This window comes from Oncorhynchus clarkii, chromosome 10 (assembly GCF_045791955.1).
Source record: "Oncorhynchus clarkii lewisi isolate Uvic-CL-2024 chromosome 10, UVic_Ocla_1.0, whole genome shotgun sequence".
Lineage (NCBI taxonomy): Eukaryota > Metazoa > Chordata > Actinopteri > Salmoniformes > Salmonidae > Oncorhynchus > Oncorhynchus clarkii.
The window spans coordinates 54,039,510-54,058,845 of NC_092156.1; the positions used below are offsets into that span (position 1 = coordinate 54,039,510).

Consider the following 19,336-nt stretch of genomic DNA (forward strand, 5'->3'; position numbering starts at 1 on the left):
CAAGGAAGAAGCCACTACTCCAAAACCGCCATAAAAAAAAAGCCAGACTACGGTTTGCAACTGCAGATGGGGACACAGATCGTACCTTTTGGAGAAATGTCCTCTGGTCTGATGAAAAAAAAATCAATCCATAATGACCATCATATGTTGGGAGGAAAATGGGTGAGGATTGCAAGCTGAAGAACACCATCCCAATCGTGAAGCACTGGGGTGGCAGCATCATGTGGGGGTGTGGGTGCTTTGCTGCAGGAGGGACTGATGCACTTCATAAAATAGATGGCATCATGAGGGAGGAAAATTCTGTGGATATATTGAAGCAACATCTCAAGACATCAGTCAGGAAGTTAAAGCTTGGTCGCAATTGGTCTTCCAGGTGGACAATGACCCAAGCATACTTCCAAAGTTGTGGCAAAATGGCTTAAGGACAACAAAGTCAAGGTATTGGAGTGGCCATCACAAAGCCCTGATCTCAGTCCTATAGAAAATGTGTGGGCAGAACCGAAAAAGCGTGTGCGAGCAAGGAGGCCTACAAACCTGACTCAGTTACACCAGCTCTGTCAGGAGGGATGGGCCAAAATTCACCCAACTTTTTGTGGTAAGCTTGTCGAAGGCTACCTGAAACGATTGGCCCAAGATAAACCATTTAAAGGCAATGCTACCAAATACCTATTGAGTATATGTACATTTCTGACCCACAGGGAATGTGATGAAAGAAATAAAAGCTGAAATAAATAATTCTCTCTACTATTATTCTGACATCTCACATTCTTAAAATAAAGTGATGATCCTAACTGACACAGGGATATTTTATGAGGATTACATTTCAGGAATTGTGAAAAACTAAATGTATTTGGCTAAGGTGTATGTAAACTTCCGACTTCAACTGTATGGTATTCAGCACTATGGATTCTATAGTCACTGATAATAGTGGTAGATGCCTCAATCAGATTGTATCTTTGATGTCTGCCTCACAAACTACCTAAATGTTAACTGGCTAGAATAATTAAATTTAAAAATACCTGCAATGTTGGTTAGATTTGTATGCTCTAATTGCTCTGATAAATGATCTCCTGTTAATTAATGGTAGGTAATTTCTAGTTGTGTATACTGTCCAATTCATCTGAATGATAAGTGCTTTGTGCTAGTTGTATTATTTTTTTTTTTTTTACCTTTATTTAGCCAGGCAAGTCAGTTAAGAACAAATTCTTATTTTCACTGACGGCCTGGGAACAGTGGGTTAACTGCCTGTTCAGGGGCAGAACGACAGATTTGTACCTTGTCAGCTCGGGGGTTTGAACTCGCAACCTTCCGGTTACTAGTCCAATGCTCTAACCACTAGGCTACCCTGCCGCCCCAGATCTACAACCGTGCCGATGTTTCAGGATTGATGTAGTCTTCATGGACTGTTGTCATTTTCATCGTCCATTTAATTTTAGACGAATGCTATAATTTACCTTTGTTGCCTTCCATTTGAACAAGACTTGTATTCCCCAGTTAATGAAGACTCATCTTAAATCAAATGAATACTCACAGAAATTGCTGTTATTTCATCCCACACTATATCTGCGTCCCAAATGGCACCCTATTTCCTATCGTTGCACTACTTTTGACCCTATGTGCCCTGGTTAAAAGTATTGCACTATATAGGGAATAGGGTGTCATTTGGGATGCACACCGTATGATGGGAGGACTTTAATGTCAGTCATTAAGTCCACAATGTCCTTTGTTATTATGGTGATTTCAAAGCCCTTTTACTCCGGTCGTTGCTCGGTAACAAAGTGCACAGCATTTATGTTCCTTGTTTGTGTGGCCAGTCTAGCCATTGATAATATGTATCCCAGCCAGGTGAAGTGTATGTGCGTGTTCTGTGCATGCGTGTTTGTATGTGTGTTCAGAATTTGGCACTGCTAATAATCCTAAGTAATTAAAAACCTGTTAGGATTCCCCTTTGGAACTCTCCTAACACACACTCTCTACAGTTCTGAAATGAATCCCTCCACTCACTGAAAACAAGCCCTGTGTCTGTCTACAGTCTCAGACAGTTAGCTGATGTGTTAGCATGCTGCTAATGCTACTAGTGATTTCATTATGGAGCGTTGGGCCCCCTGCTCTAACCTGTTGTGTCCCTTTTGGTCACGTGTGTGTGTGTGTGTGACTGTGTGTTTGTGTCCCTCTCACGCTCTGGTTTACGTTTAGAAAATTTGGCCGGCGTCACCGTTGTGATGGCGTGACAAGGCAGTTTGTGTTGTTCCCATAGAGAGATGGAGAGAGATAGGGAGCATAGGGGGAAACAGCTGAGGTCAGTGCTCTGGAAAGAGCTGTGGGATGGAAAGGGTAGCAGAGCTGAGTGGAGTATTGACATTATTGGCCAAAACTTAGAGAGGCGAGACAGGGCTGCACACCGACACTGCTTTCCATTGAGACTGGTGAGTGGTATATATTATTGATGAATTTGATATTGGAGTTTGGGCTGTGGTCCAATACTTCTTCTTCTCTTCCCTTTTATGTATTGTGGGTCAAACACATAGACTGTAAAAAAAATAGGTCAAACAAGATTGGATAGATTGAAACTGGAGTTTCTAGTAAGCGGCTTTCACATTTTTCCAATCATGTCAGATCTGATATTATTTGAAGCAAGGAAAAAATGTAGACTTTATAAACTATTCGAACAGGGTTTTGGCCTATATTTGCAGTATTAGTAATGTAACTGAACTGGGTGTGTTAATTTTGAGAGGTTGAGAGTTGGCATAAGCCTACTGTATCACATAACCTTGCTCTAAAAGGCAAAAACACCAGTTTTCTTTTTTTTTAGCGAGTGTTCTTTCCAGCCCAGTGTCTTTGTGTCCAGGGGGGTGGGGTGAAGGGATGGGGGAGTCTACAGATGCCAAACGTCATGCAGACCTCCCTCTGAATGGGTTGAAGTAATCCTCAATCTGGCGTCTGGAAGAGGAGAGGGTGGACACATTTTAAAGATGCACGCACGCACGCACACATATACACACACACACACACACACACACACAGACAGAGCTCACAGCTGGAATGATGAAATGGACTGACTGGGTGGTGTGGGTGCACAAGCATGGATGCACATGTACACAAACGTAATGATTGGGAATTACCGTCCATGTTCCTGTTATATCCAAGCCAATCCTCCTACATCCCCTTTCCAGCGTCCTCACCTCCTCCTCCACAACCCCTCTGATCTGTTTTTAAAAAAAATCTCAGTAAGAGACTAGTATCTAGTCTGTGATCTCTCTGTAGTCTCTGGTTCTCCTCACTCTGTTGTGGTTTCACAGAACTAGTTTATTCCGTAGCAGCCCTATCTCCTAGCAGATGCACACAGACCAATGACACAATTTGATTGCACTAACAATGAAAACATATATCCATAAGCCCTTCTGCTATTGGCTAAAATGTTGTTTGCTGATATACTAACTGGCCATATTCTCTTGATTAGATTTAGTTTCATGCTGCTAATAAGTTATTATTGAAATCTTCTCATCTGCTTTGTGTTCTTTCCCCCCTCGGTAAGAGTCATTATGATTTGATTCGTGTAGTATGAAATTCTGAATCAGTGGCCTGAAATTACACACTACAATTAATTTCCCACTAGTTATGGTAATTATTATAAACGATATAGCTGTTGACGCTTGTTATGCTTTGCCTCCTGTGATTAAATTGCACCAATAATATATTTGTTTAACTGTAGTTTCATCAGTTTTGTTGGTTTGGTCATTGTTTTGTTTTGCATCCCAAAAGGCACTTTATGGGCACTGGTCAAAAGTAGTGCACTATATACAGAATAGCGTGCCATTTTGAGAGGGAACCTTGGGGTGTATCCACCATTTTAAAATGAATTACTGTTCTTCTTTTGATCTTCTTTGGAACTCAAACAAGGCTCAAACTAGATATGGTCATTTCCGTGTAAAACGTGGCATGTCAAATTGTACCAACGTGAAGTTCATAGGAGCATGTCAAATTGTGACCGGTATCAGGAAACTAGGTATGTCGCAAGTCACGACTTCACAGGAGAGCCGTTTGAACGTAAAACATTTGTTTTGATCAAAATGCGTTTTTTGGCAGAAATGCCTTCTCGATATGTGAGCTTTCATGTGCCTTAATAACAAGCTTTTATGCCATCTGTAAATACGAATACAGTTTTTAAATTACAAGCCAAAGGTTTAGCCAAAGAAAAACGTAGAAACCTTCCCGCTAGCCGTGAATGGCTGAGATGATGAGTGGGCTGGACATGCCGAGAGATGAGTTTCAGATTGGTCTGCAATGTAGCATCTTGTCTATAAAATGAGATGCTCGTTATGCGTAGATAATCCTTTCTACTGCAGTTTTTTTCAAAAGATATAACATTAGCAATGGAGAACTGCAAATATGTTGCTACTGCTCTCAATAACATTGCTGCCCTGAATTTATCAGGCTCTCAAAGGTCAGTGGGGAAAAGTTGTGATGGATTACTTTCTGGAGAACGATCGTGCCATGCTGACTCTCTCTGACTATGAAAATGAATCAGACGATGAGGAAATCCCTGATTTAGGTAAAAAACATTTTCATTGAAGAAGACAGTGTAGAGTCTTCTGATGACAGTGATGGGGAAGAAAAAGCAATCAGCAGTGTTGTCACGGAAGAAGTTGACCGAGTTTTGAAATCAGTGGAATGTCTAGTAGAAGCATAATATGATAAGGAGATTAATAGAATTCTTCCGTTTGATTGCAAATGCATAAGGAGTCGAAAAGAGAACACATAAGGCTGTTGTATAAAACACTTGTTTCCGGATTGCATCTTCAAACTGAGGGCAACCATGGCATCCGTGACAGAGAGGGAGAAAGATCTGATGATTCTTATGGCATTGCACACTGTCAGTGTGAACCAGAGTGACTTGACACAACGAGCCAAGCAAGCTGTGCAAACTAAACAGAAATGACACAGGACATCTTATTTTATGAAAGGGTTTGCAGTCTGCCATGAAGCTTTCATCCATGTATATGTACATGGCTACAGTTTCAGATATTATACGTTTCTAATTTTGTCAGAAAGTTGTTTTCATTGGAGGTTAAAGCTTGCTGTTAGCTAGCTAGCTGAAGTTTGATAGTTGGCTTGCTAGCTAACATTGAACCTATTTGGTTAACTTTAGCTAGCTATGACAATCAGTTTGTATTGCTAGTACTCTATGGATTGGGTTTATAGTTCATTGTTTAGCTAGCTGATGTTAATGTTACATGTCTAAACAAAAGACCCCAAGTTAAATCTTGCTGTTGGGTGTCTATATTTTCGAAAAATTAAGGCATATTTCAACCATTTTTTTATAATATATTTTTTTAGGAATAAGCAAAGGCTTTTGACTTCTGGTCAAACAGATGGAAAGGGAGTCTTAGAAAATCTCTACCAGAAAAAGTCTTAAAAGGTATTAGAAATACATCAAAACACAATTTTGAGGTAAAAAAAAACCCTTGACAACTAATATTAACACTTTTTTAATATTTTGTTTTGGGTACAGCCTTCTGTACATTTAAGAAACATTGCTTTGTGCCTCAATTCTGTCACCAAAAACCCACATATCTTTAAGATATTTTCTTTCCCTCATGAGGAGGGAGGATAATGAAAGTTCACAGAAGTAACAAGTAAAGGTAAACCTGGAGGAGTGGCGAAGCGAGTTCTGTGCCATCTCGGCCCAGGGCACAAACGCCACCCACTTCCCCGGCCGCTCCCCCCTGGCAATAGGAATGCAGAAACCTGCCCACATCCTGTTTACTCTCTCTCCACCTGCCCATTACTCTCGGGGTGAAACCCTGAAGTAAGGCTGATCCAGTCCCCCAGACGTTCCATGAACGCCTTCCAGACCCTAGACGTGAATTGGGGACCTCGATCAGACATGATATTCTCAGGCACCCCGTAGTGCCGGAAGACGTGCGTAAACAAGGCCTCCGCAGTCTGTAGGGCCGTAGGGAAACCGGGCAGAGGGAGGAGACGACAGGACTTCGAGAACCGATCCACAACGACCAGGATATCGGTGTTACCCTGTGAGAGGTTGAGATCGGTTAGAAAATCCACAGACAGGTGCGACCAAGGCTGTTGTGGAACGGGTAAGGAGTGTAGCTTCCCTCTGGGCAGGTGTCTAGGAGCCTTACACTGGGCGCACACCGAGTAGGAGGAAACATAAACCCTCACATCCTTAGCCAAGGTAGGCCAGCAGTACCTCCCGCTCAAACAGCGCACTGTCCAACCGATCCCAGGATGACCAGAGGGTGACATGTGGGCCCAATAGATCAACCGGTCACGAACAGCAGACGGGACGTACAGACGCCCAGTGGGACACTGGACGGGAGCGGGGTCTGCATTTAACGCCTGCTCAATGTCCGCGTCCAGCTCCCATACTACCGGTGCCACCAGGCAGGAGGCGGGGAGTATGGGAGTGGGATCCATGGGCCGCTCCTCTGTGTCATACAGCCGGGACAATGCGTCTGCCTTCACGCTCTGGGAGCCTGGTCTGTAGGAAAGGGTAAACACAAAACGGGTGAAAAACATGGCCCACCTTGCCTGGCGAGGTTCAATCTCCTCGCTGCCTGGATGTACTCCAGATTGCGGTGGTCAGTCCAGATGTGAAAAGGGTGTTTAGCCCCCTCAAGCCAATGTCTCCATGCCTTCAAAGCCTTGACGACAGCCAACAGCTCCCAGTCCCCCACATCATAGTTTCGCTCCGCTGAGCTTCTTCGAGAAGAAGGCACAGAGGCGGAGCTTCGGTGGCGTACCCGAGCGCTGAGAGAGTACAGCTCCTATCCCAGCCTCGGACGCGTCCACATCCACTATAAACGCCAAAGAGGGTTCCGGATGGGCCAGCACGGGAGCCGAGGTAAACAGAGCCCTTAGGTGACCAAAAGCCCTGTCCGCCTCAGCCGACCACTGTAAACGCACCGGGCCCCCCTTCAGCAGTGAGGTAATGGGAGCCGCTACCTGATCAAAACCCCGGATAAACCACCGGTAGTAGTTGGCAAACCCTAAGAATCGCTGCACCTCCTTTACCATGGTGGGAGTCGGCCAATTACACACGGCTGAAATGCGGTCACTCTCCATCTCCACCCCTGAGGTGGAAATGCGGTACCCTAGGAAAGAGACGGACTGCTGAAAGAACAGGCACTTCTCAGCCTTGACGTACAGTCATGCTCCAACAGGCGACCAAGCACCCTGCGCACCAGGGACACATGCTCGGCGCGTGTAGCGGAGTATATCAGAATGTCATCAATATACACCACTACACCCTGCCTGTGCAGGTCCCTGGAAATATTGTCTACTAAGGCCTGGAAGACTGTTCATCAACCCGTACGGCATGACAAGGTACTCATAGTGCCCTAAGGTGGTATTGAAAGCCGTCTTGCACTCGTCTCCTTCCCGGATACGCACCAGGTTGTAAGCGCACCTGAGATCTAGTTTGGCGATGAAGCGCGCCCCGTGCATTGACTCAATCACTGTGGCTATGAGCGGTAGCGGGTAACTATACCTCAGTGATCTGATTCATACCCCGATTGTCAATACACGGGCGCAGACCTCCTTCTTTCTTTTTCACAAATAAGAAACTCAAGGAGGCGGGTGAAGTGGATGACCGAATGTTCCCCTGACGCAGGGATTCCATAGCCTCCATCTACGCCTGTGACAGGGGATACACGTGACTCCTGGGAATTGCAGCGTCTACCAGGAGATCTATCGCACAATCACCCTGTCGATGGGGTGGTAATTGAGTCGCCTTCTTTTTAGAGAAGGTGAGAGCCAAATCGGCATATTCAGGGGGAATGTGCACGGTGGAGACCTGGTCTGGACTTTCCATCGTAGTAGCACCAACGGAAACCCCTAAACACCTCCCCGAGCACTCTCGCGACCAGCCCGTGAGAGCCCTCTGTGGCCAAGAAACAGTGGGGTCATGACATACTAACCAGGGTAGGCCTAGCACCACGGGAAACGCAGGAGAGTCAATAAGGAAGAGACTAATTCTCTCCTTGTGACCCCCCCTGCGTCACCTTGCCCAAGAGGAGCGGTGGCCTCCCTGGTCAACCCTGACCCTAATGGTCGACTATCTAAGGCGTGAACGGGGAAGGGTACAGCCACGGGAACAATGGGGATCCCTAAACTATGGGCAAACAATTTATCTATAAAATTCCCAGCCTCACCTGAATCGACGAGCGCCTTATGCTGGGAATGCAGGGAAAACTCAGGGAAAGTGACATACACAAACATATGTGCAACAGAGGGCTCTGGGTCAGAATGGTACCGGCTCACCTGGGGTGGCACCAGAGTGCCCTGCCTGCTGCCTCGGCACTGACAGGCAGTGTGACCTCTGCGGCCACAGATGGTGCACAATGGTGGAACCCCCTCCGGTCTCCCTGCACACCGCCCCTCCCAGCTCCATGGGTATTGGAGAGGGGGTGCGAGGGGATGGAACCAACAGACCCTGATCTGAATGTCCGCGGGTAGCCAGCAGGTTATCCAGCCAGATGGACAGGTCCACCAGCTTGTCGAACTTGAAGGTGGTGTCTCTGCAGGCCAACTCCCGACGGACGTCCTCACGCAGACTTCAACAATACTGGTCGATCAGGGCCCTGTCGTTCCATCCCGCGCCGGACGCCAGGTGCCGAAACTCCAGGGCAAACTCCTGGGCGCTCCTCGTCCCCCTGCCTCAGATGGTAGAGGCGCTCACCTGCCGCTCTACCCTTGGGCGAGTGGTCGGCGGGTGAACTCCTCAAACTGGTCCAACGCCGCATCTCCCTCTCTCCACACTGCATTGGCCCACTCCAGGGCTTTCCTGGTGAGGCACGAGATGAGGGCGGACACCCTCTCACGGCCCGAAGGAGCTGGGTGGACGGTTGCCAGGTATAGGTCCAGTTGTAATAGGAACCCCTGGCAGTTCGCAGCCATCCCATCATATTCCTGGGGAAGGGAGAGACGAATCCCACTGAGACCAGGAGAAGGAGAGGCGCGTAGTGGAGACCCCTGTTGTGCTGGTGGAGGCGCTGGGAGAACTCCCTGTCTCTCCCAGTGGTCCATTGTCTGGACAACGCGGTCCATGGCGGGGCCAAGATGGTGGACCATTGCTGCGTGCTCCCGGACGCGCTCCTTCACCCGTATACCCGGTGTACCTGCTCCTGCTGACTCCATAGGTTTGGTCCTGTATTTTGTAAGGCGTGAGTCCTGGCGGTAGAGACGTCAGGCGCAGGAGAGCAAAGACTGTGTTCCAACGGTGCAGTTTAATGATAAAAATCACTGTGAACAAAACACAATGATCATAATGGGACAACACCCCAGACATAAGGTGCACAAGGTTAAATACACAACATGTCATTGCTGGGAAAGTTCACCAGGTGTGTGGGAAGACCAGACAAATGGAAAATGAAATGTGGATCGGCGATGGCTAGAAGACCGGTGACGTTGACCGGCGAACGTCGCCCGAACAAGGAGAGGGACCGACTTCGGAGACACCCTTGACACCCTTGATCAAATTCTGTTACCGAATTTCCATTACAGGGTGTAAATCCACTTTTAATGTAGTTCAATAACCAAAAGAGATTTTTTTCAAAGTCAATGTGTCATGTTATTGCTGACATACCATTCTTTCTGCCGACATCGCAGAATCTTAATTCGGAGCAGATATTTAAACGTATTTAAAACATTTAGATATTTTTGACATGGACTCAAGGACATTTTACCAAAATTCTCTTACCAAACGTTGCCTCTGTACATTTCTTCCAGTAAATGTGTTTTTGTAAAATGTTCAGTGTAAATTGTTAAAAGTCACCCTTGTGCATAGAGTTGTATGGTTTGTTAAACTTTGAAATCAATGTTTTTGTTTGGTTTTACATTTTAAGTAGAAAAAATATGAGACTCAACGCAATTCCGTTACCATGGAATTGCCAATATCAAGCTATCCTAAACATCCTTGCAGAAAAACATCATTATTTTGCAGTGCACGTTCTTGGCATTCCACATGCGCATTTTGGCGCGGTTACTAATGTGTTGATGACTCTTCATTCTGAGTTGTATAGTATTAGCAGCAAGAACTCCTTTGAAAGCCAGATAATGTGTGCATCCTAAATGACACCCCTATGGGCCCTGGTCAAAAGTAGTGGACTGCACTATATAGGGAGTAGGTTACCATTTGGGACTGAGCTTTTGTGTGTAAAGCACTGGATTGGAACACTCGCCATCAGCATGCTACACTATGAGCCTGTGGCTATGGGTCAAGTTTGGTCGAGTGAGTTCTGATTCAGACCCAATAAAAGAGGAGAATCCTTTCGTTGAATACAGTCTTGCTAAGTGGATTGTTTTCTTTTCAACCCTGTTTTGGCTTTGCGTATGCTCTGTTTTTTGGAGGCATTAAGGTATAAGAATGTGTAGCAGCATAATGGTATTGGACAAAACACTTCTCTTCTGTCTGCACTCCTTGGAAAAGAGACTTTCTTGTTGTGCTGCATCTCGACTTAAAATTTTGCATGCAATGAATTGGATATATGCTTGTGCAATTGTGCCCTTATTGGTGCAGTTCACGCAATTCACTTCTATAAAAGCCTTTCAAGTCTCTCTGTCCATCCATCCACACATAGGCCCACATGACCTGATTCTAATTTCTCTAGATGTCTACTAGCCTCCCAAGCATCCTGGTAATCATGCAGTGCTTTCCAGAGCTGTGGTCAAGTGGATAACACTCCTGGCTAGTACATGCCTCCTCACTGGAGACCAGGCTTCAATCCCGATCTACACCCTTCCTCCTGTGTCTCCGTTTTATCTCCCTACCGGTTTCCTGCTATCTGAACTACAGATGAGAGGGAAATTCTAGCCTGAGTACCAGTCTGTTTGTTCCATCATGTCAGACTAGTGGAATTCCACTTCCCATTTTAATCACAGTACTTAGGGACCTGCTCAATGAGGCGACAGTGGGAGTGAGATGAAACCTGCCGTTTCATTACGCAAGAGCAGAGAGGGTGGTGTCACGACCCAGTTTGTGTCCCCAATGGCATCCTATTCTCTATATAGTGCACTCCTTTGGGACCTTGGGGACCTTGGGGACTATAATAGAGAACTATAATATAATAATAGAGAATAGGATGCCATTTGGGATGCAGCCCCAAGTCTACGCAGAAGGCTTGAATTCGGGAATGAAGACTACATTATTTTTGTCACATTTGCATACTGTCATGTTTCTGGATGCCCTCAGAATATTTTGTCATTCTAAACTGTCAAATGTTATAGGCTATGTTATCTAGACAGAAGCCAGCGGCTTTGCCATATCTTAGTTAGTTTGTGATCAGATGAATTGTCTTGTCATTTCTAATGCTAGTACTACCTACTGAGTTGCTGTTACCTCAATTCCCCGCTGTCGCTGTTTAGAGTTGACATTTGCGTGTGTGTGTGTATGTCCGGCTGTGTCTATGAGTCACTGTTTGTGGTGAGTTTTTATTTATTTGTGTGTGCCTGTAGTTGTGTGTGTGTGTGTGTGTGAGTGTGTGTGTGTGTGCATGCATGTGGGGAACACTGCTCTAGTCTTGTTCACTCTCAGTAGTCTCCCTCTATTCTTCTATATCTTTTTCTCTTCTTTAATATCTCCCTGGCTTCCCCATGCCCTAATCAATGTTCATTCATCCCTGCTCCCACCTTTCTTTTTCCCTACCTTTATCTCCATCTCCCTGTCTCTCTCTCTCAGCCTGTGCAGTGAGTCAGCAATATGGGTATACATGCACACTGCTGCTCCCTTTGATCCTGTTAGCTTCTGCCTCATTGGTTGCTGAGCTGACCCACGCCGGCTTTTCCCTGTCTCATTGGTCACTCTTCAAGATGCCAGCCAATCCACTCCCTGCTGCTTACTGACGCTACTGCGTCCCTTTCCCAGGATCCTTTGCCAGCTCTTCTGCAGTGAGCCAGCATTAACTTGAGAGAGCGGGAGGGTGGGAGGAAGGGAGGGATGGGGAGAGGGAGGGATATATAGGGTGAGTGGAAAACAGAGGGGAGAGAGAGGGAGACAGAAAGAGGGTGATGGGAAAAAGGAAAAGTGACAGGGAGGGAGGGAGGGAGGGAGGGAGGGAGGGAGGGAGGGAGGGATGTAAGAGATTGATTGGCTACGAGTCCAGACATAGGTCTACACTGTTGGCTCTCACAATTAATCCTCCTCTCTCACTCTAACTCTCTGCTCTTGATATGTGTCGTCATCTCTTTTCAAGCTTAGCAGCTCTTTAAGCAGCTCATAATTTCTCTGCTCCCTGGACAGGAGTGTCTTTAGAGGGCACAAGCATGCGCTGTGTTTTAAGCCAAGGATAACTCGGCGATGTTAGGGCTCCTACAGAACGCGGTGGGTAGATGGCACGGTCTTGTGTTGGCACGGGTAGCTCTGGGTGGGTGACAGTGTCACTTACTATATCGGCTTAGTGGTGACGCCTGTTGATTGCTGTGACTGAGTGTTTGGGATAGGGATTTTAGAGTGATTCATATAGTGTCTTAGCAATGTCATCACTTTCGGGCGATGCACTGTATATGCTGGAGTAATGGATTTATGGTTTTGTGTATTGATTTGAGTGATTAGTATTGGGAATTTTCAAATAGGGTCATTGTTAATGCTGATTTCTACAGATATCTATCTATGTTTTCTCATGTAAGTTGCACTCTGATTCTCTGATTGGTCAAGATAATTTGACATCTTTAACAGAAATCTACCTTTTGTCATCTGTCATCAGTCATCTGTCATCAGTCATCTGTTGCCTATGACACTCTGCTAGAAGCATATTGATGGATTAATCAAGCAGGATTTCTTTAGTTGCATTTCATGTTGCCTTACATAAAGATTATGTAACGGCGAGACCTCCCTTTGTGAGATGACAGGAGTTTTGTATGTGTTCTGTCTGTGTTTGGTGTTGTCTTCGTTGTGTCTGTTGTGTTGCGTCTGAGTCTTGTTGTGTCTGTGTTGTGTCTGTGTCTGAAAGCAGGATTTGTGGAACAGTTTCATAATCATCTTTCATGCACTGCAAATCCACCTAGATATGCAGCGATGTTTAATGGAATTGATAAATCGGGGAAGGAGCCGAATTGTGGTTCATCAAATCATCTATTTGATTGACAAGGCTTTCGTTGTGCTGGGTTTGTGTTTGCATGTACCGGTTGATTTTTCAATGTAAAAAATTTGATCAACAATACTGTGTTTTTTTTAGATTCCCTTGAGATATTGAGTGTTATGCTTAAAAAAGCTGACGCACACCCCAAAAATATTTCTACATAACCTGGTTCAAGCATTCATTATGTAACCCTGAAGGAGGCGCTGCGTTGCCGAAACATTGGTTATTAGGTTTACCCCATTCAATTGTTGGAAGCATTTGATTACGAGTGTGCGAATCTCTTTCTTTGTTTGAGTGTTATGGTGTCATAAATCTTTGGGGTTATCTCAATACACCATAAACCATATTGTCATCCTCTTTAAGGTCCCGAGCCCCCACGTGTGGAGAGTTAACCCATAGTTGACCAAGGAAGTGAAAAGGACTGTGTAATGACGTAATACCAAAGCTTTCCAGATAAATCTAGCTTTAAAAAAAAATCTCAATCCACCGCTTGGCTAAAACCCACTAAGCATTCAAGGGCCGCACAACCAAAGTTATGTAAATATTGTACCTTAGGTAAGGTAGCGACAGACACTATGAAGGACTTCTGCTGTGTACTGTTGAGTAGTCAGCATTTAAGATTTAAACAAACTATATGGAAAGGGTTAAACCAAGTGAAGGGGCTGACCTCTTCTCCATCCCGGTAGCCATGACAACGGTTTTCTTTTTTCCTGTAAAGCTATTTTCTGGCACATACTGTACAAGATATCAGCAAGGGAGGGAGAGTCTCCCTCAGGGCCTTTTTCTACAAGAGGCAGAGGCGTCCTGTTTCTTTGCCTGTCCTAAATACAACCTGAGACAGCTAGCTAGTTGACACACATGCTTTGCTCACACTGAGACCACCCTGGCCTTGATGTTGATGGACCGGACTGGACCAAATTCTAACCTAATCATAGACATGTTTCACAAGATTGGATAGCACTGTACAGTGAGTAGAGCACAGTACAGTACTCAGTACAATCAGCACTCAACTCTGTCCTCAGTGGCATCGCTAAGCTTCTACTGTACATGCGCTGCTTTGCTTTCACTTTGTTATCAAATATTCATAACTCAGTGCTTTTTCTGGAAACATCCACCTAGCATAGCACTGAAGCCATAGCAAAAAAATATATTTTGAGATCATCCAAGCCCCAAATTGAGTTATTGATCCTGGGTAGGGATGCCAGATGGCATTTGAGGGGTACTGACAAGGGCCAAGGCCCCGAAACCACAGTGGATCTTTTTTTTCTTTCTCTCCTTATTTTTCGGGGACGTTCTACTCTTCTGTGGCTAGTATCCGTAGCCAGAATTGCTTGGTCCCCAGTTGTTGGCTCTACTGTTGCTATTCAGCTGGTGCCATTGCCTGAGATTGACCTCCTTACCTGTCTTTTTTCCCCCCTACCAGCCATGGGTCATGTTTGCCTGATCCCAAATCTGTTGGTGCTTTTGGCATAGCTTTTGGCATGGCAAACGGGTCTGGGACCAGTTCCTGGGGTTCAGATCTGTTCCCCAAGCAACCAAAGCCACAGCGTCTGTGTCTCATTTGAAATTATTGTGATTTAGCCAAAATGCTAAAAGGCTCATTTCTTTTGGATGGTCGTAGTTGTCAATCTGTATGCTTTTGTTTTATGTAAGTCATTGAGTGAGCAGTTAACTTCTTAGGTCTTATTCCATGTTCTTTGAGGGTGATTTTATTTCATAGACTTGTTGATGACTACTACTAAGCAGTACAATATTATAATGCCATTGTGTGTGATGGGGAGGCAGGGTAGCCTAGTGGTTAGAGCGTTGGACTAGTAACCGGAAGGTTGCAAGTTCAAATCCCCGAGCTGACAAGGTACAAATCTGTCGTGAACAGGCAGTTAACCCACTGTTCCTAGGCTGTCATTGAAAATAAGAATAAAAAAATAAATAAATATTTAAAAAATGGTTATGTCCTGAGCTTTATAGGCCATAGGCCATATTGTGGGAAATATTATTTAAGATCCTACATTAATACTTGGACCCTCTGCTGTTCATATACATACTGATATGTGGAGATGTTTTGCTATTTGTGTGTTTGTGTGTTTGGCATTTCCTGTCTCGGTGAGGGGCACGATGGGACAAAGCAAGCAGCTGACGTGTGTCTCCTCCTTTTACCTTTGTGTGTGTGTGCGTGTGCGTGTGCGTGTGTGTGTGTGTGTGTGTGCATATGCGAACATTTTGGACACTTCTGTATGTGTGTGTGCATACCTCCAAAACCCTCTGTGTTGAAGTTTTAACATGGGCATCCGTGCGTATGTGTGTGAACCCCTCTAACCCTCCTCTCTCTGTCTCTCTCTAGGGTCCAGGGTGAGAGGAAAAGGGAACTTTATGACAGAGTATTAGGATGGCCAGTGAAGGCTCCAGTAGCATCCCCAGCCCTGTGGTGCGACAGATCGACAAGCAGTTCCTGATCTGCAGCATATGCCTGGACCGCTACGACAACCCCAAAGTGCTGCCCTGCCTCCATACCTTCTGTGAGAGGTGTGTGTGTGTGTGTGTGTGTGTGCGTGTGTGCGTGTGTGCGTGCGTGCTGCCTGTCTCATTTTTGTTCTATATGTCCAGTTTGGGAGAGTGCGTGAGCCTGATTATCTTTGAGAGTGTGATTTATCGGTTAGCAAACGTGTGAATATTCTGCCAATTAAGGGTGATAGAAAGTGATGCTTGCTCATCACACATCCTTGGATTAAAGATGACCTAACCAAATATGTATAAAGTGTCTCTCCTTTTGTCATGGATATGGAACTTAGCTGAATATAGAAACTAAATACTGTAGCTTCACAAAATGGCTGTCTTTTCTGTGATTACATTTGGTCTGTCCATGTCACCCTCCTAGACTAGCTGCCTTTGTCCCTGAGAGAAGGGAGAGCTCAGTGCCTGTCTCTGCCTGTATCATTGTTCTGTATAGCATCTAGAGCGTGACATTACTCAATTAGATTTGATGATGCTGTTGTACCAAGATGCTCACGCTCTCTTTTGCTCGTTCTCTATCTTTTGCTTGTTTTCTCTCCCTATTGTTGTCTCTTTCTCCTTCTGTCTTTGTCTCTGATTGTAGACAGTGAGGGACTAGAGACTTCTCTCTGTCTTCTGTCTCTCAACTACCCTTCTTCTGTCTGTCTTCTCTCCCTTCCTCTTTTTCCCCACTCTGTCCCTCTCTAGTCCCTCTGTTCATTTTGGAGTCAGTATGGTGCAGGCAACTTCTGTGTGTGTGTGTGTGTGTGTGTGTGTGTGCTGGATATAAAAATTCTATTCGTTTTTGAGGGGCAGAAAACTTTAACTTGATTGACATGTTAGGTTCTTCTTACATTTTAATTCTGTGTTGACTTTGATGACCATCGGACAACTTAATAAATCAGTGATTAAACAGTGAATCAGCGTCTCTGTGAAAATTGTATATGACTAGATAGAATGAAATCAAACTAGCAATTCAATAGGCCATTTTAAAGTTGTTTTTTACATATATATTTTGTGGGACCTTTTTCTGGGCTTTTGTTCTTCTCCCATAAATCAGGTACCTAAATGTATTGCAGGACGCTATCTAGGGCTAGGCAGTGTGTGACTGTGAATCCCACCCCTTCATACAGTGTGTTCTAGAGTCACTCACTGGTCTTATAAGTCAGTGTTGTTGGTGTATGGTGGAAATAACCCTGTAGACTGCTACTACAACATTTTAGGATTTGATCCTGTAAAAAAAATGTTGTTTCCTGATTCAAGCAGAATATACTAGACGAGACTCATAATAACATAGATGTATGATACATATGTCTGTTGTTGCATCCCAAATATCAACCTCTTCCCTATTTAGGCAACTACTTTTGACCTGGCCATTTGGGACGCAGGCGTGTAGCCTGTGTTTTCTTCCATGACAGGTATTAGGGCTGTGGTGGTATAGAAATAGTCTAGAAACACTAGTAAGTATCTCCACATCTGACATTTAACTCCGCCCTTCTACCCGCCTCTCTCCTCTCCAGGTGCCTGCAGAACTACATCCCGGCCCACAGCCTGACGCTGTCGTGCCCCGTGTGCCGCCAGACGTCCATCCTGCCGGAGAAAGGCGTGGCGGCGCTGCAGAGCAACTTCTTCATCACCAACCTGATGGATGTGCTGCAGCGGCCCCCCAGCGACAGCTGCAGCCAGGAGAACGCCGTGTTGGAGACCATCAGCTCTGTGGCCACGGGACAACCGCTCTCCTGTCCCAACCACGTAGGAAATGTAGGATATAACAACAGACAGAATCTCTCTCACACACACACAGATAATAATTTCCATCCATCAATGTCCATCTAACGGTATCATCCTAGTAAATTATTCTACCGATAGGTCACCTTGAAATTACAGTGATGGTCAAGGAATCCCACCAGGAAATTCCGTGACATTCATCTCTCTCTCTCTCTCTCTCTCTCTCTCTCTCTCTCTCTCTCGTCACCATAGCAACAGGTTTATTTTTATGGGCTACTGGCATGGGGGCACTACCACACTGGCACTGAACCCCTAAGTTAGAATAGTGACTTGCTTCAATGCTTGATACAGAGGTTTACAACACGGTGTGATGTTTTGGGGAAGAAAGGATTTTAGATTACTTGTGTGGTGTTTTTTTGAATATAGTTAAGAGGAAATAAATAATAGGGTTAGTAAATATCTACAGTATTTTGTGCCCTCATATATTCTGGGAATATTTGGGGAGTGCTTTTGCACACCTCCACAGTATGCATTTGTAATCATGTCAGATGGAAGGAAAAGGTAAGGAGAAAATGGATTCTCATACCGTACCTTGACCTTTAAACTCTTGCTTTGCTCTTGCCTAGGTGATGGAGTTCTACTGTCCACCGTGTGAGACAGCCATGTGCCAGGACTGTACGAGCGGTGAGCATGCCGAGCACCCCACTGTACCCCTCAAAGATGTGGTCGAGCAGCACAAGGCCTCACTGCAGGAACAGCTTGACGCCGTCAAAAACCGGTAGGGGCCAATACATACCCCTGGGGGACACCAAGACATTATACGACATATTTACATCCATTTAAACAAATTACAACCAGAAAATAACAATTTCATTATAATTATGACATCCAGTTGCACTGGACACAGTCAAAAAAAGGTAATGGCCCAACACACACCCCTGGGGAAAGTGGGTTAATATGGTTGTATTTGTACACAGAATTCATCATATGTTCTTCCCCAATTTGCACTAGTGTATTGAGTTTTCCTATTAGACTCAAAGTCCTTCATCTACCCATTTTGGACCTTAGGCTTTGCCTTCGTATAGTATTCAGACCCCTTAACTTTTTCCTCATTTTGCTACATTACAACCTTATTCTAAAATGGATAAAATATAACAAATTCCTCAGCAATCTACACATAATGACAAAGCAAAAACTGTTTTGGGGAAATTTTTGCAAATGTATTAAAAATCAAACACAGATACCTTATTTTTACAAGTATTCAGACCCTTTGCTATGAGACTTGAAATTGAGCTCAGATGCATCCTGTTTCCATTGATCATCCTTGAGATTTTACTGGAACTTGACTGGAGTCCACCTGTGGCAAAGGTACCACAGTTGACAGTGCATGTCAGAGCAAAAGCAAGCTACGAGGTCGAAGGAATTGTCCGTAGAGCGTCAAGACAGGATTGTGTCGAGGCACAGATCTGGAGAAGGGTACCAAAACATTTCTGCTGCATTGAAGGTCCCCAAGAACACAGTGACCTCCATCATTGTTAAATGGAAGAATTTTGGAACCACCAAGACACTTCCTAAAGCTGGCCGCGAGGCCAAACTGAGTTATCGAGGGAGAAGGGACTTGGTCAGGGAGGTGACCAAGAACCTGATGGTCACTCTGACAGAGCTCCAGAGTTCCTCTGTGGAGATGGATGACACTTCCAGAAGGACAACCATCTCTACAGCACTCCACCAATCAGGCTTTTATGGTAGAGTGGCCAGACGGAAGCCACTCCTCAGTAAAAGGCACATGAATTTCCGCTTGGATTTGGCCAAAAGGCACCTAAAGACTCTCAGACCATGAGAAACAAGATTCTCTGGAACCAAGATTTAACTATTTGGCCTGAATGCCAAGCGTCACATCTGGAGGAAACCTGGCACCATCCCTACAGTGAAGCATGGTGGTGGCAGCATCATGCTGTTGGGATGTTTTTCAGCAGCAGTAATTGGGAAACTAGTTAAGATCGAGGAACAGAGCAAAGTAC

General features: G+C 45.1%; 1 protein-coding gene across 5 annotated transcripts in view; it reads left to right on the plus strand.

Annotated features, from left to right (window-relative positions):
- The window catches only part of LOC139418788 (tripartite motif containing 2a), a 72,068-nt gene that overhangs the window by 26,346 nt on the left and 26,386 nt on the right, over positions 1 to 19,336 (plus strand). For 3 of the 5 annotated variants that reach the window (XM_071168493.1, XM_071168494.1, XM_071168491.1), the window contains exons 2-4: positions 15,439 to 15,620; positions 17,108 to 17,348; positions 17,942 to 18,093. In XM_071168493.1, the coding sequence (XP_071024594.1) occupies positions 15,484 to 15,620; positions 17,108 to 17,348; positions 17,942 to 18,093 (530 nt within the window). In that variant the 5' untranslated portion in view covers positions 15,439 to 15,483. Of the gene's footprint in view, positions 1 to 12,096; positions 12,341 to 15,438; positions 15,621 to 17,107; positions 17,349 to 17,941; positions 18,094 to 19,336 lie in introns of those variants that run through there. The other 2 variants (XM_071168492.1, XM_071168495.1) reach the window with 2 other exon arrangements.